Source organism: Larimichthys crocea, chromosome XXI (assembly GCF_000972845.2).
Source record: "Larimichthys crocea isolate SSNF chromosome XXI, L_crocea_2.0, whole genome shotgun sequence".
NCBI lineage: Eukaryota > Metazoa > Chordata > Actinopteri > Sciaenidae > Larimichthys > Larimichthys crocea.
The window spans coordinates 1,543,050-1,556,417 of NC_040031.1; the positions used below are offsets into that span (position 1 = coordinate 1,543,050).

General features: G+C 41.5%; 1 protein-coding gene across 1 annotated transcript in view; it reads right to left on the reverse strand.

The window, feature by feature from the left end:
- Positions 1-1,768: 1,768 nt before the first annotated feature.
- wasla (WASP like actin nucleation promoting factor a) overlaps positions 1,769-13,368 on the reverse strand; it is a 28,087-nt gene continuing 16,487 nt past the window's right edge. The window contains 7 exon segments of the mRNA XM_027272913.1: positions 1,769-2,910; positions 5,788-5,896; positions 6,026-6,613; positions 6,616-6,662; positions 7,977-8,130; positions 11,972-12,014; positions 12,491-12,692. Coding sequence (XP_027128714.1) covers positions 2,849-2,910; positions 5,788-5,896; positions 6,026-6,613; positions 6,616-6,662; positions 7,977-8,130; positions 11,972-12,014; positions 12,491-12,692 — 1,205 coding nt within the window. The 3' untranslated portion in view covers positions 1,769-2,848.

Below are 13,368 nucleotides of genomic sequence, written 5' to 3' on the forward strand. Positions count from 1 at the left end.
ATATATATATATATATATATATATATATATCTCCATATCTCTCCATCTGTGGACATGTCTCATTAATGCATGTTACTAACCAAACTTCCCCGGAGTTTCTGTGCTCTGTCGTCCAGCAGGTTCTCGTGGATCGTGGCTGCTGCTGTGATCCTGCACGACGGCCACTACATATATTATTACTGTCATTATTGCTACCATATCTGTTACTGTAATCATTTTTATCATTCATTATAATTCATTGTCATTTTATCAGTCATTGTACAATATGTTTGTGTTGATTTGTCCTGTACATGTGACATCCATTGCACGTCTGTCCGTCCTGGGAGAGGGATCCCTCCTCTGTGGCTCTTCCTGAGGTTTCTTCCACATTTTTTCCCTGTTAAAAGGGTTTTTGTGGGCAAGCTTTTCCTCACTCGAACCGAGGGTCTAAGGACAGAGGGTGTCACTCCCTGTACAGATTGTAAAGCCCTCTGAGGCAAATGTACTTTGTGACTTTGGGCTATACAAATAAAATTGATTTGATTTGATCTCTGACGAGTTGTTGCCCAATGGAGGAGCAAGCAGTCAGGATAAACCCCTCTGAAGCCACCACATGGTCAACATATTATGAAGATCCAGCTGCCTGATCTGAGGGAGAACTTTAAATGTCACCTATAAGTAAGTGACCGTGTGTTTGGTAGCACATATCTCATGAGGGGTTGGATGGACTGATGGCTTTATTGATTGACTGATTCACTAATTTACTCTTGTACTTGATCTAGTCTGACCAGCCTGAGTTTCCGCCCAATGGAGCCACCACAGGAAGATCCAGCTGCCCAATGTCTCCTGTGACAGCGAGCCGTCAGACTGGTCTTCTCCATCCAATGACTTATGTCAACTTATCAAGTTTAAATACTTCACCAGCTGTTTTTTACAGGTTGATGCTTTGAACAGCTGTTCTATTGACACTTTTCTTGTTGGACTTCTCAATCAAATTTGTAATCTTTTTAATCTCAAACGGACACTTTTTTTTGCTAAGTTTTACTCTTTCAAATAATCAACCATCTATAGAACTTGACTACGTTATTTTTCTACTTCTCACCATCATTAATCATTATTAATATTGTTTCAAGTGAGCCTCGAATCATTTAACAGAAAAATACATAATTAAATAACAGTAAGAGCAACTTTTGCAGCCGTGTAACAAGTTTCAGTCTGATGGCGAGCTATCACCTTTCTGCCATCACCACCATCCTGTTAATAATAAAAGCTCTGACCAGTCTGACCACCAGATTTGTTATAAGTTATATATAGAAAACATATCGCAAATTGCAATGACTGTTGAAGGAGTGAGTTCAGCATGCCCCCTGAACCAAATACACAGACGCAGAACAACAAAGAACAAAAACTCATTTCTCTGTAAATATTAACATTTATTTAAGTATACAATTTAGTATTCTCATTGCCCCCCCACCCTTTTTCACAGGTTCTGTGTCAGTATCTCGGCTTCTCAATGCAGCATTAAGCCTCGCTGGAGGACAGTAAAAACTCTAAGACGAACAGTTAAAACGAGCGTTGGTTATTTCTTTACACCGTTTACAGATCACAGGCGTCGCCAAACCCACAAGCTGCTTGCAAATGCCACATTTGGTTCATTATTATTTGCGATTTTTTAAAATTATTCTCCACAGGGAGGCATTTACAGTCGCATTGCATAAAATGATAGTTTGTTAACTGAAGGATAGAAGAGGATGAGGCCTTTTTCTATCTTTTAGTTTCTTTGCGTGACGTGATATTTGTTTGAAATACTGACCACAGCGCTGTTGACGTTTCCTCCTGCAGGAAATAATGGAATGATGTCACAAAAAAAAGAAAAAGAAAAGAAACAACCAACCAGCAATTAAGAACAAAACTTCATTTCACAAATGCCACAGTGTGTGTTTACGTGTGAGAGAGCTAATGTGTATATTAAGTCAAAGTCAGTCAGTAACTGAAACATCGCCAGTCATGTTTGTAGTCACGATAATGGAAAACCTTTTTAAAAGTGTCCATCATCACTGTAACCTGCTTGAAATGAAATAAAAATTATTCGATGTAACACACAACCAAAAAAAGAACCCACAAAACTGAACTATCATATAAACTGTGTGCAAATAAACGGCTTTAATTTTGTAAAAAATAAAAGTTGAAAATCCACGAGGCGACTGCGGCGCCGCATTTTGGTCAAAGGATTTATGAAAAAAATAACAACTAAACTACGATTTATTAGGAAACTCGGAGGTACGAAAAGAAGCACGGTAAGAAAATAGTGTTATCTCGCATTTAAACCGACCACTGTCAAACACAAAGAGGATCCTGCCTGTTTGGTCGCACGTACGTCTCCCTTTTCAGTCTCTTTGACGAGGAATGAAAACATGAAGAAATGAACACACACACACACGCACACACCCACACACACACAAAAAAAAAAACAACATTTCCCAAGGAGCACACAAAGACAGTTCAGATTTGTCTTTGTGGAGCAGCTAGTGTTTTATATAAATGATTATTGATAATGACATGGAGCCGGCTCTATCTCCACGTTGTGCTGATGGCGGTGTTAAGTGCTTTCTAATGTCCCGGGGAAAGTGTAGTGTCTTTAATGATGAGGCTGTGTGACAAACGTTACAGATTTAACGGATGAGGTATTGCACAGATTAATTATAATAGTCATAAAAAAACAAAAAGCAAAAAGGCAAAAAATAAATATACAGCCAATTCATACAACATTTACATTACAATTTTAGTCAGATGCTGGAAGATTTGTAGAAGATATTTTAGTGTCATCGGTAGGTGTGGAGGGACTGGGCGTGGTTGAGGAGAGAAATCTCTAGTCGTCCCACTCGTCATCATCTTCAAAGTCTTCTTCGTCTTCATCATCCTCGTCTTCGTCTGGGAAAAGAAAACACACTTTTAAAAAGGGAAATCCAGGGGAAAAAAAACATGATGCTTACTGATGTCTGTCCATTAAATATGAAGCTAGAGCCAGCAGTTGGGAAACTTAACTTAGTACAAAGTTGAAATAAAGTATGAAAACAATATGTGAAAAAATCATTGTTTCGTGTGCTGTACATAACTCCAGGCAACCAGTGCAGACTCCTCGACCAATAATTGTTGAAATGTTGTTTTTAAACTCGTGGATTCAATAACTTACCTCTAAACGAGGTATATCGTGTTAATTAGTGAACTTTAGAGGTGCTGGTAGGTGGATTGTGTTACCTTTGGACAGAGCCAGGTGAACTAAATGACAATTAGTTGGTGACTAAGCGCAAACAATAGCACGATTAGCACTTGACTGAAAAATGTTCTCACTCTTAAGTCAGTCTAAACCAGCACGCTTAACTCCTTAAAAAGGAGGTTGTGAAGTACAGTTTGTTTTTTTGCTGACCCTGCCTGTCATGGGAGCACATCAGTTACTGTGGAGCATCTGCAGAGGACGGATGATGGATGATAGAGACTCGTATTGGTAAGCTCGGTAGCTAGCTATGAGCTGTAACATTTTGTCTTGATCAATAAATTGTTAACGGCGTTGACTGAAGCAAATGTTTGATCCTGTTTACAAATGAGCCGTAACTTTACCATTGTAAACGCTGCATCATTCAGAGCGATGTTTTCAGCTTGAGATCGTGTTGCTGGAGAATTAGTTACTCTCAAGCACTCAAATTCAAATCATTTATGGGTGTGTTTGACCTTGTTTAAACTCGACTATTTAGTTAGCACGCACCTTTAAAAAGAGCCACTGTGTAACTACGCGATTCATAACACTGGGGAACAATTTGAAATTTTAGAGTTAGATTTTTATGCTGATTGAAACTGAAATTGGCATGCTGATTCCAAAAATTAGTCAGTTTTTTTCTAGCACGTCAAGTTTTTTCTCCACAGCTTGCCCTCAGATAAGCAAAATTCCACTGATTAGCTGTAGTAAGACTTGCCAGCTGATTACGACTGGACTCATCTACAGCTACGTGGCAACTAGTTTGTGCAGTCACAATTGAGACAGTGTGGTGAGAGGTGTGTGCAGCTCCCAATAGGTCAGTACTATCAATATCTGCAAACAGAAAGCCGGCATAGTAGGAATGAAGAGGATTTGTGCTGGCTTTTCTCTCAACCTTGTCACAAATCCTGGCCGGGATGACTGTGTGTCTATGTTGTTGTGTTGTCTGGTGTCTTTCTCCTGGCAGTGCTTGAGGGAGCGTGCCTGTACCTGGCTGAGGTCATCATGTCACCTGTTCCCCATCAACTGTCTGCAGTATTTAAGGAGCAGCCACACATTCAGTCCCTGCCGGATCGTTGTGAAATATAGTATGCTACAGCATTCTAGTTCAAGATCCTACACTGTAGCCAGTAATTGCCTGTCTGCCTATCTCTTGCCATCTGTTTTTTGTCCGCCACTAACTGTCTCTCTCTGCCTCGGGACTCAGTCCAGTCCACTCAGCGTGTGCCTTGTGCTGCCAGCGCGTGGACCTCGACCCCCCAAGCCTGCCAGCCGACCCTTTGTTTTGCGAATTCATTCTGTGTTAAATAAACAGTTAAACTCAAATCTCTTGTTCCAATCTGCTTCTGGGTTCCCCTCAGAAATGTGACAAACCTTGTAACCATGGGCATACCATAAGTTCTACTTCGTTTTATGCTGTTTTTGTAGTTTTCAAAGCTTGTAACTATTCCATCTTAGTGTTTTATTTATATAGGTATATATTTATAGGTATTATTTTCTTTGTTCCAGATCATGTCTGCTTCTGCTACTTCTCAATTAGGGCTGCCACGATTAGTCACAAACAAAATCGTCGACAACTAATTTAGTAGTTGACGCATCGTTTTTTTTTTTTTTTTTTTTTTTACTTTTCTCTCGAAATTCTGGCTGCAGCTTCCACTGCCGCGTCTGCCTTTCTGTCACACACACACACACACACACACACACACACACACACACCACAACCAACCCACTAGTGGTAATCGGCGTCAGGCCTGACTGTACCGTAAATGATACCATAACACAGACCCTCCAGGAATTCACGATGTTGCGATTTGCAACTTCAACGCAACTTCAGTGAATCCCTGTGAATTCAGGGCGGTGTTGCAATTTTAACCAATCACGCGATTTTTCCGCAACTTCCGCGCAGTCTGCCCGGGGGATTCAACTCGGGTCAGGGACGGCCGCACGGTGCGGGAGGATCCCTTCGTGGGACCTCTCCAATGCATTTCCTCCGCAGTGGCTCTGGGTCGGCATGGAAAGACTCGGAGGCGACGGTGGCTTACGGCTCCGTCCGCGAGCTTTACAGCGCGCGCCCGCCCACCCATTCCTCTCCGGGACAGTCAATTTACGTATGATCCGATTAGTCGACTAATCGAAAAATAATCGGTGATTAGTCGACTATCAAAGTAATTGTTTGTGGCAGCCCTACTTCTCGTTGTTAAATGCCTAAACAACCCTGACTCCTTTTGCTATATTTGTGGTAGTTTCACCATTCCAAGTCAGAGGGCAAACGTCAGTGCAGTCATACCTGTTTCTTTTATATTTCACTGTATGTCAATATTTAAAAACTTGACGTGATGGAATAAAACTGAGATCAGGTTTGATTCTGCACCCAAAAATTAATTAAAAACAGCTCTAAGACCTAACTCAACAAACACAAAAATTGTGTTCCCTAGTGTTACTCGAATACTGGAATTATTTATTTAACTTAATCTAAATATGTAAATGTATCAGTGTGTGATACGGCCTCAGGCCATATAAGACATTGTGGTCACATGGTTTGTTTCCCCAGGTACCTGAGGAATGGATGGCTTTGCTCCTCTTCTGCATCACCTCCATAAGAGCGCCAACAATGCCCGCGGTGGGAGCCGGTGTCAGAGGACTGGACTCTGGATGATCCGACACCTGGAGCAGAGAAACACGCCCATCTCAGGTTGTCATAGGTACCATTAACAGTTTCTTTTGCATCATCTCAGAATAAAGGAGTGCCTTCACACACTGAGTTACACGAGTGAGAATCAGTTATGGTCTTACGTTCTTGAGCTGGATTCCCTGTCGGATCTGGTCCAGCAGGGCATCTCGTCCCACGCCGGAGGCTGGCGCTCGGTTGTTCTGCTCCACCTTCTTCAGCTGGGTTCCTCCTCTGATCTGTTCCAGCAGTGCCGACTTCCCGCCAGGGCTCGGCGAGTGAGGGGAGTCCCCGCCTCCACCAACACCGTCCAACTCCGGAGGAGGTGGTGGTCCAGGAGGGGGAGGTGGAGGAGGAGGCGGAGGAGGCGGAGTAGGAGCAGATCCGCCACCACTGCCTACTGGAGACTGCTGGGCCAATGGGGGAGGTGGAGGGGGCGGGGCTTGGGGGGCAACGGAAGAGTGCAAGGAAGATGGAGGAGGAGGAGGGGGAGGCTGGTGATGGTGGTGGTGATGGTGGGGAGGAGGAGGAGGCTGGTGACCTCCCCGTGTGGGCGGAGGTGGAGGAGGTGGGGCACCTAGAGTTCCTGGTCTGGAGGGAGGTGGAGGAGGAGGGGCTGAAGCAGGGGCTCTAGACGGAGGAGGGGGAGGAGGGGCTCCCCGGCCTCCTCTGGATGGGGGTGGAGGAGGTGGTGGAGCTGAGCTGTGGGGGGGGGTGGAGGAGGGGGAGGAGGACCGCCACGAGAAGGAGGTGGTGGTGGTGCTGCAGAGGGGTGGCAGATAAAGAGTTTCAAAGAGTTAAACACACATCTGTGCTGCTAACTGGAGTTTTTTTTTTTGTTCAGTACGTAACAAGCAGTTTGAATATGTTAACCGGACCTTCGGGAGATTGTGATTCAATACTTCCTGATATCTTATATTAGTCAATCAAATCATCTAGAAAAATAACAGAGAGATGGATCGTAAAAAACAAGCCTTCTGTAGTCAACCAAAATGAACAACCACTAATAATACTAATATAAATAATCAAGAAAAGAAAAGACTCTATCTTTATATATCTTGTTTAAATGTGACAAGTGATGTCTCACACTTCACACACAGTCAGATTCAGATTAAGATTACTCTGCAGCCCTCAGTGCAGTTTAACATGAATAAAACATGGAGAGAAACCCCGGACAGAAGAAGCAGAATCTGCCATGAGGAATAAAAAAAATCTGACAGGAAATGCCCTTTCATGTGCGCACCTAAGATCTCCTGTCTCATCGAAATATAGACTTCAACATACAACTTTTATGAGAGGTTCATAAAAAAAAAGTTATTTTGTTTCTACTTAAAACGATAGTGAATACTCAAAAGTAAAACTTCTGTTTTGTAAAATTGCAGTAATAATAATACTGTTGTGTTAAATTGCTGTTTTCCCATTTATTTGTCCAGGAACTAACCCCTGAATAAAATGACAAGCTGTTTTTTCCCAGTCTTTGTGATAAGCCATGGTAACAAGCTGCAGAGTATAGCCTTAAAGACATGAGTGGTACCAATCCTCTAATTTAAGTCACCATCAGGAATAAACATATTTCCTAAAATAAAATGTTCAACAAAGATGTGTTGCAGAGGCATTACCATTTGTAACTGTAACAAAAAAAATAACTATGTATTTTCGGCACTAGGCATCCACTATACGCAAAATCAATAGAGCAGCAGAGACTAAGACTGTGTAAACTGTTTCCAACAACACCAGCAAATGAGGCATATAACTGTCATTTTCCAAATGTACCTAATGACAAATCTCTATATTTTAAAATGTCTGTCATAGTTTCCCAGTCCAAGCTGACAACAGTCTATAGTCTATAGTTGAACAACTCAACAAATTATTTGACAACCCTTTAAACTCTAAAAATATATATACACCAACATCTGTCAGTTTACACCAGACATATCATGAAACTGAGGAGCTTCATTCGTGAACAAATGCTGCAGTGCTTCGATATTATTTAAGATCAGTTTGACACATCAAAAGGTACCTGTGTGTGTGTGTGTGTGTGTGTGTGTGTGTGTGTGTGCGCGTGTGTGTTCTCACCCTGCCTCCTCAGCTCATTCTTCACGGCCTCCACCCCTCCCTTCTTCTCGATGAAGTCATAGATGACCTTGGACGTCTCTCGGTCCTTCAGTTGAGCCTCAGAGATGCCGCACATGTCGAACAGGTTCTTGAGTTCAGGGTCCAGGTTATTCAGCTGCAATCAATCAATCAACGGAGAACTTTTAAAAACACACTCGTGAGGACTACAATCACCAGACTGGAAGTTTGTGCTTGTATGAAAGGCTCAATGAGAAATGATCTCCCTGGGACCAGGAGCATTGTTATCTTGTGAGAAGTGCAGGTCGGTTAAAGGTCAGAGTTTACAGTCATGTTATTGACCCTGTGAGGTTGTAGCACTTCGGTTTGTTTGAGCTGAATAGTAAAATCAGCATGCTAACATACCTGGTTTTGCAGGTAAGTAGTTTAAAGAAAGTATGGAAAGTGGAAAGTCTGACTTGACATTATAAATCGTTTAGAAAATACCTGAGTGTTTGGCTAGGGAGTTTTTACTATTCATCCTCTGGAGACATGAATCTATAGACCAGATTTCATGGCAATTTATCCAGGAGATATTTTAATAAAATAAATTTTAAAAAGCACAAATGTCAACCTCATGGTGGTAGGAAGAAAAAGTGGAGCACCAGGTCAGTATGTACATCTTCTGGGAACCATGAATATCTGTACAAAGCTGGGTACCAGTCAAGCACACAGAATAAAGGAAACCTTTTGATTTTCCCTCCACCGACAGGTCAGAAGATCAACAAAGTCATTCAAATTCATCCTCTAGGAAACTTTAATATCTGTAGCGATCCATCAGATAGCTGTCAAGATATTTCACTCTGAGGTCAACCGAATGAACAAAAAAAAATTCATAGCAATCCATCCGTTAGCTGTTGACATATTTCAGTCTGGACCAAAGTGACAGACAGACCAACATTAATATCCCAAGAGCCACACTGCTGGGCAAGTAAAATGTCTTTTACTAAAAGTAAGGTATGGTTGTAAGGTAAAGTTCTTGTTATCTGTAGTGAAACACAAGAAAACAATTTGATTAAAACATTCTTCATTTGAATAAAAACCCTCAATAAACATTTTCCTTATGAGTTTATGGTCTTACTCTCATTTAGTAAATTATGGTTTAAAAACAGAGTCAAAACCATTTGAAGGTCCAAGTCAAAGAACGCCAGCTCCATGCTCTCGTCTAAATATTGTCACTTGCCTTTATAACAACATGGTATCAACGATAATGTGAAACTCCACTTCAAAATGGCTGTAAACTAATTGTGACGTCGCAATACCTACTCCCTAAAGGCTGACACTCAAAACACACAAGAAAATACAGGCAGAGGTCAGCAGAGTCTCTGCAGATACTGCCAGATACTTATAGTGGGCAGGCCGGCTCTAGGCTTCTAGTGAAGATTTTTTTGTGCCCCCAAAATTACTCCAAGTGCAATTAAAAGACACAGAATAGAGATGTACAGATTAATTAAAATCAAATCTCTTAGTGTACTTGAGGTTTGATGAACTGCTACAAGTAGTAAAATGATCCCCAGCAGCAGCATGGGAATGAATTACTACAATACAATACTGACTGATAACATCACAAGCACATTACTTTGAAACCTTTCCTAAAATTCATTTTTTATAACCTCACTTGATTTTATTCCATTTGTTATTATTTCTTCTTTCTGATATTTTTCCAATTTTATTTCTTAGTGATTGTTATTTATTTTGGTGTGAATCATATTGTTTTGTGCTGATTAGTGCAGAACCTGTTGATCCTTCAACTAATAAGAAACAGACATCAACATCAGACTCCTCACAGAGACGTGAGATGTTTTTATTCAGGCTTAATAAATAAGGTAAGGGTTTCCTGCTCCTCTTTGATTGGCTCTATTTAATCTGTATTTATTTGGTGCACAGTACAAAAGCAGTGAGATTCCACTTCCTCTGCAGTGATGATAACGTAGTCACGGTCAGACACGGTGTCAGTGTGACTCCTGGTGGCCAACAGGTAGAATTACAAGCTGCCTGAACCCTGACAACAAACACCACTCGGCTGCTTTCCATCAAATCAAACAGGAAATATTCACACCCCTTGTTTCTGTCGCGCTGCAGTGCATTCTGGGACTCTCTGGTGTGTGACTGACATGTGGGATCATGTGTCGTCAGGTGCTCGGTTAGTCGGGTAAACAGAGACAATTAAGAGGCAGTGAATGGAAAGCAATCAGCGTCCTGCTCGTGAAACCGGTCAGTCGGAACACAACGTTCGTTAGCGAACAAAACTCAACGATGATTCACATCAGCAGCTCCAGTTGCTATGAGAAACGAGTCACGGCTCCTAAGCAGCCTCCATTTTACAACAAACATTTGTCAAGCCTTAAATAAGACGAGTAATGACACAGCAGTTATTTTCCACTGGATGCCGTTTTACATCTTGAAGACGCTGTTCAGACGTGTTTGTCTTCATGGTTACTTCACTTTGAGTGACTTTCACTGAACAGACTCTTGTAGGTTTTCACATTCTTCTTTGAAGATTTCTCTTTTGAGACTGACAGAGCATTACACTACATTTTGTTTGGTTGCATGCAGAAAAAGCAGGAGGACTCATCCATAACGATTACTCAGGGTTGACGGTCTCAAAATGACCACAAAAACTAACTGTAATGGAAGACAAGAAGTGCAAAAGAAAAGGAGGGCAGCGTGATTTCAGTCTTGCTTACTTGTGTGGTTCAAGATTGAAAAAATGTTACAACTCTTTTTGAGTTAACTACTGCTTTTAAGCTGTCTGAGAGGCAGCACCAACACCTTGATGAGGCGGAATGGCCTAAATCATTTGGAGAATAACACAAAGTGGACTGGAGTAGAGTTGTGCAACGCATTTTTACTTTGATGGACTTTCATCGACCCAACACTCGTCTGAACCTCGCTCTGTTTGTGCATGTGTGTTTTTAAACAGCATATCTTTGGCTGGATATGGATTGGATGCACTGCACAGTCAACTATAATGCCAGTCTTAGATCACGGTGATACAGTTCTCCATGTTTTATTGCTGGGGATGGTTTTTAGAAAATCACTGTGAACTCTCTGTGATGCCTCCTTTTTGTTCATCAGGCAGTTGCTCACTTCTCCTTTAAAACCCAAAACCATTTATCATCAAACACGCTCAGAGGAATTTATATCCCTTGAACCTCCTCAGATCAATACTGAGCTTTTTAAATTAGCCTTCAGGTTTTTTGCGCCACATAAATGAAACAAACTGTGAGAGGTATTAAAATTGGACAGGAATGTGTTAGTAGATCTTGCACTGTGCCTGCTCGATGATATGGTTGTTGTACAGAGTTCCTGCTTTGGTTGAGTCATAGACGCAGTTGTTATTTATGGTTTGTATTTGACCTTCTCTACATTTTATTGTTCTTATTGTGGCAGTATGTCCTTTCAGTAGACTGGTGTGTTTATTTGTTGTTGACTATTTCACCATTGTAGTTTTTATTGCTGTATATTATTCTTACCAGACAGTTATGTTTGAATTGTCATTTTACTGTAATTCTTGTGGTTGTATCATATTTTGTATGTCCTTCTAGCCTGTATGAATGTGGACTCAGGTACAGCTGTGTAACAAAGGTTCTTCATAATACAACTTTATTTATATTACATGTTTTTTGCACCATAGTGCAACAATGCAGCTTTTAATTTAGAGCGCCACAACTCTTTTTTTAGAGAGAGGGAGAAGAACATTGTTTTGGTATCTGAAGCTGATTATTGATTCATTTCTCAAGTATTCGACTCTCTAATAAGTTCATGAGGCTGCAGCCGTGTTCTCTCTGAAAAACGTTCTGTGTTCAGCTTCTGAGAGGCAGCGAGATGTTTGTGAATATGAGCAGGAAACAAAAAGAGCCTATTGTGTGATTTCATCATGCAGCCACCACACAGGTCACTATTGTGCTCCTGTGTGTGTGTGTGTGTGTGTATGTGTGTGTGAAGGGGGTACTCACATCAAAACCTGTGTTTGGATCCCAGCCCACGTGACCGATGTGCCTGAAGAAGACGGGACAGATATGTGGTGACACACGTCCACAAACACAAAAGACATGAATATGCAGAAGTACATCGACTATTTAGCCTGTGTATGTGGGCAACCATGTGCACATGCTAAATAGTGAGCCTACGCACACACACACTCATATATTAGTCACAAAGACAGTGTGGTCATTGATGGCTCTCAGACCATAACGAAACATGTTTACTGTTGCCAAGAAGCAGAGTGTTACTGCTGGACCAGGCAGGTCCATGACTGTACACATATACACATAGACACACGCACATCTAATTATCCATTGTGATAAATATCTATATTGATCAATATGAAAATAAAAATTAGAAAAATAAAAATAGTGTGACCCACACTTGGGACAAAAAGTACTTTACTGAATAAATAACAAATGAAACGGACTGATTCCTGATGGATCTGCTGCAGCAACAAAGCATTCAGCCATGTTTAACATGTGACTCACTGGAAGTTGCTGGGCGTGCCGATGTCAGCCTTGGTCAGCTTCTTCTTCTTGCCTTTGGTCTTCTTGTCCTTGCGAGTCAGCCCGCTGTGGCTCAGCATGTTGTTGAGGTGGTATGGCTGCTGGTGGCTGTGGGAGTTGTGGAATCTGACATTGTTAATCTCCGGGTTCTTGATGTCCACCGTGGCCATGTGCAGAGCTGGACCTATAGGCAGGAAGGGAGAGGCCATGGGAGTAATACTCATTAGCTGTGGATGATAAATGACAACTAAACTTCAGCAGATTACGAAAGAATATCTCTGCCACATTCCTGCTCCCCAGAGGATGAACCTACTGGAACAATCTTCAGTCTGTGGCTTGTTCTGTTCAACATGTTAGTATTCAGTGTTTATTTTATCATCATATTATAGAAAGTTATTTCATGCCAAAATACAAATATAAAGAAAAAACAGTTGGAATGATACCAACTAATTAAAAACTAATTAAAAGTTAGATAGTTGGGACAATGTCATCAAACTGCACTGACATAAATCAATGGTCATTTAACTATTCATAATTCAACAAACCTACATTCAGCAATCCATCATGTAACAACTACAACTAAAGCTTAAATCATCACTTTCACTGATAAACATTACGGTCACATTGCTAGTCTTGCCCCTCAGCTCCTGCTCCTGGCCAGACTTTTGGACAAGAACCCATTGCCCGAGCTTAAGGCCACATTCAGATCGATTTTTAGCTCTGCATGAAAAGATGCAGCCCTCTCATTGATTTCAACAAGGCCAGTCTGCCAGTGCAGTAAGGGAGCCAAAGCAGAGTGCGTGGCCATCCAGCAAAAAAGCTGAATAAGGCAACACAAGACATCACTATCCAGCAAATGC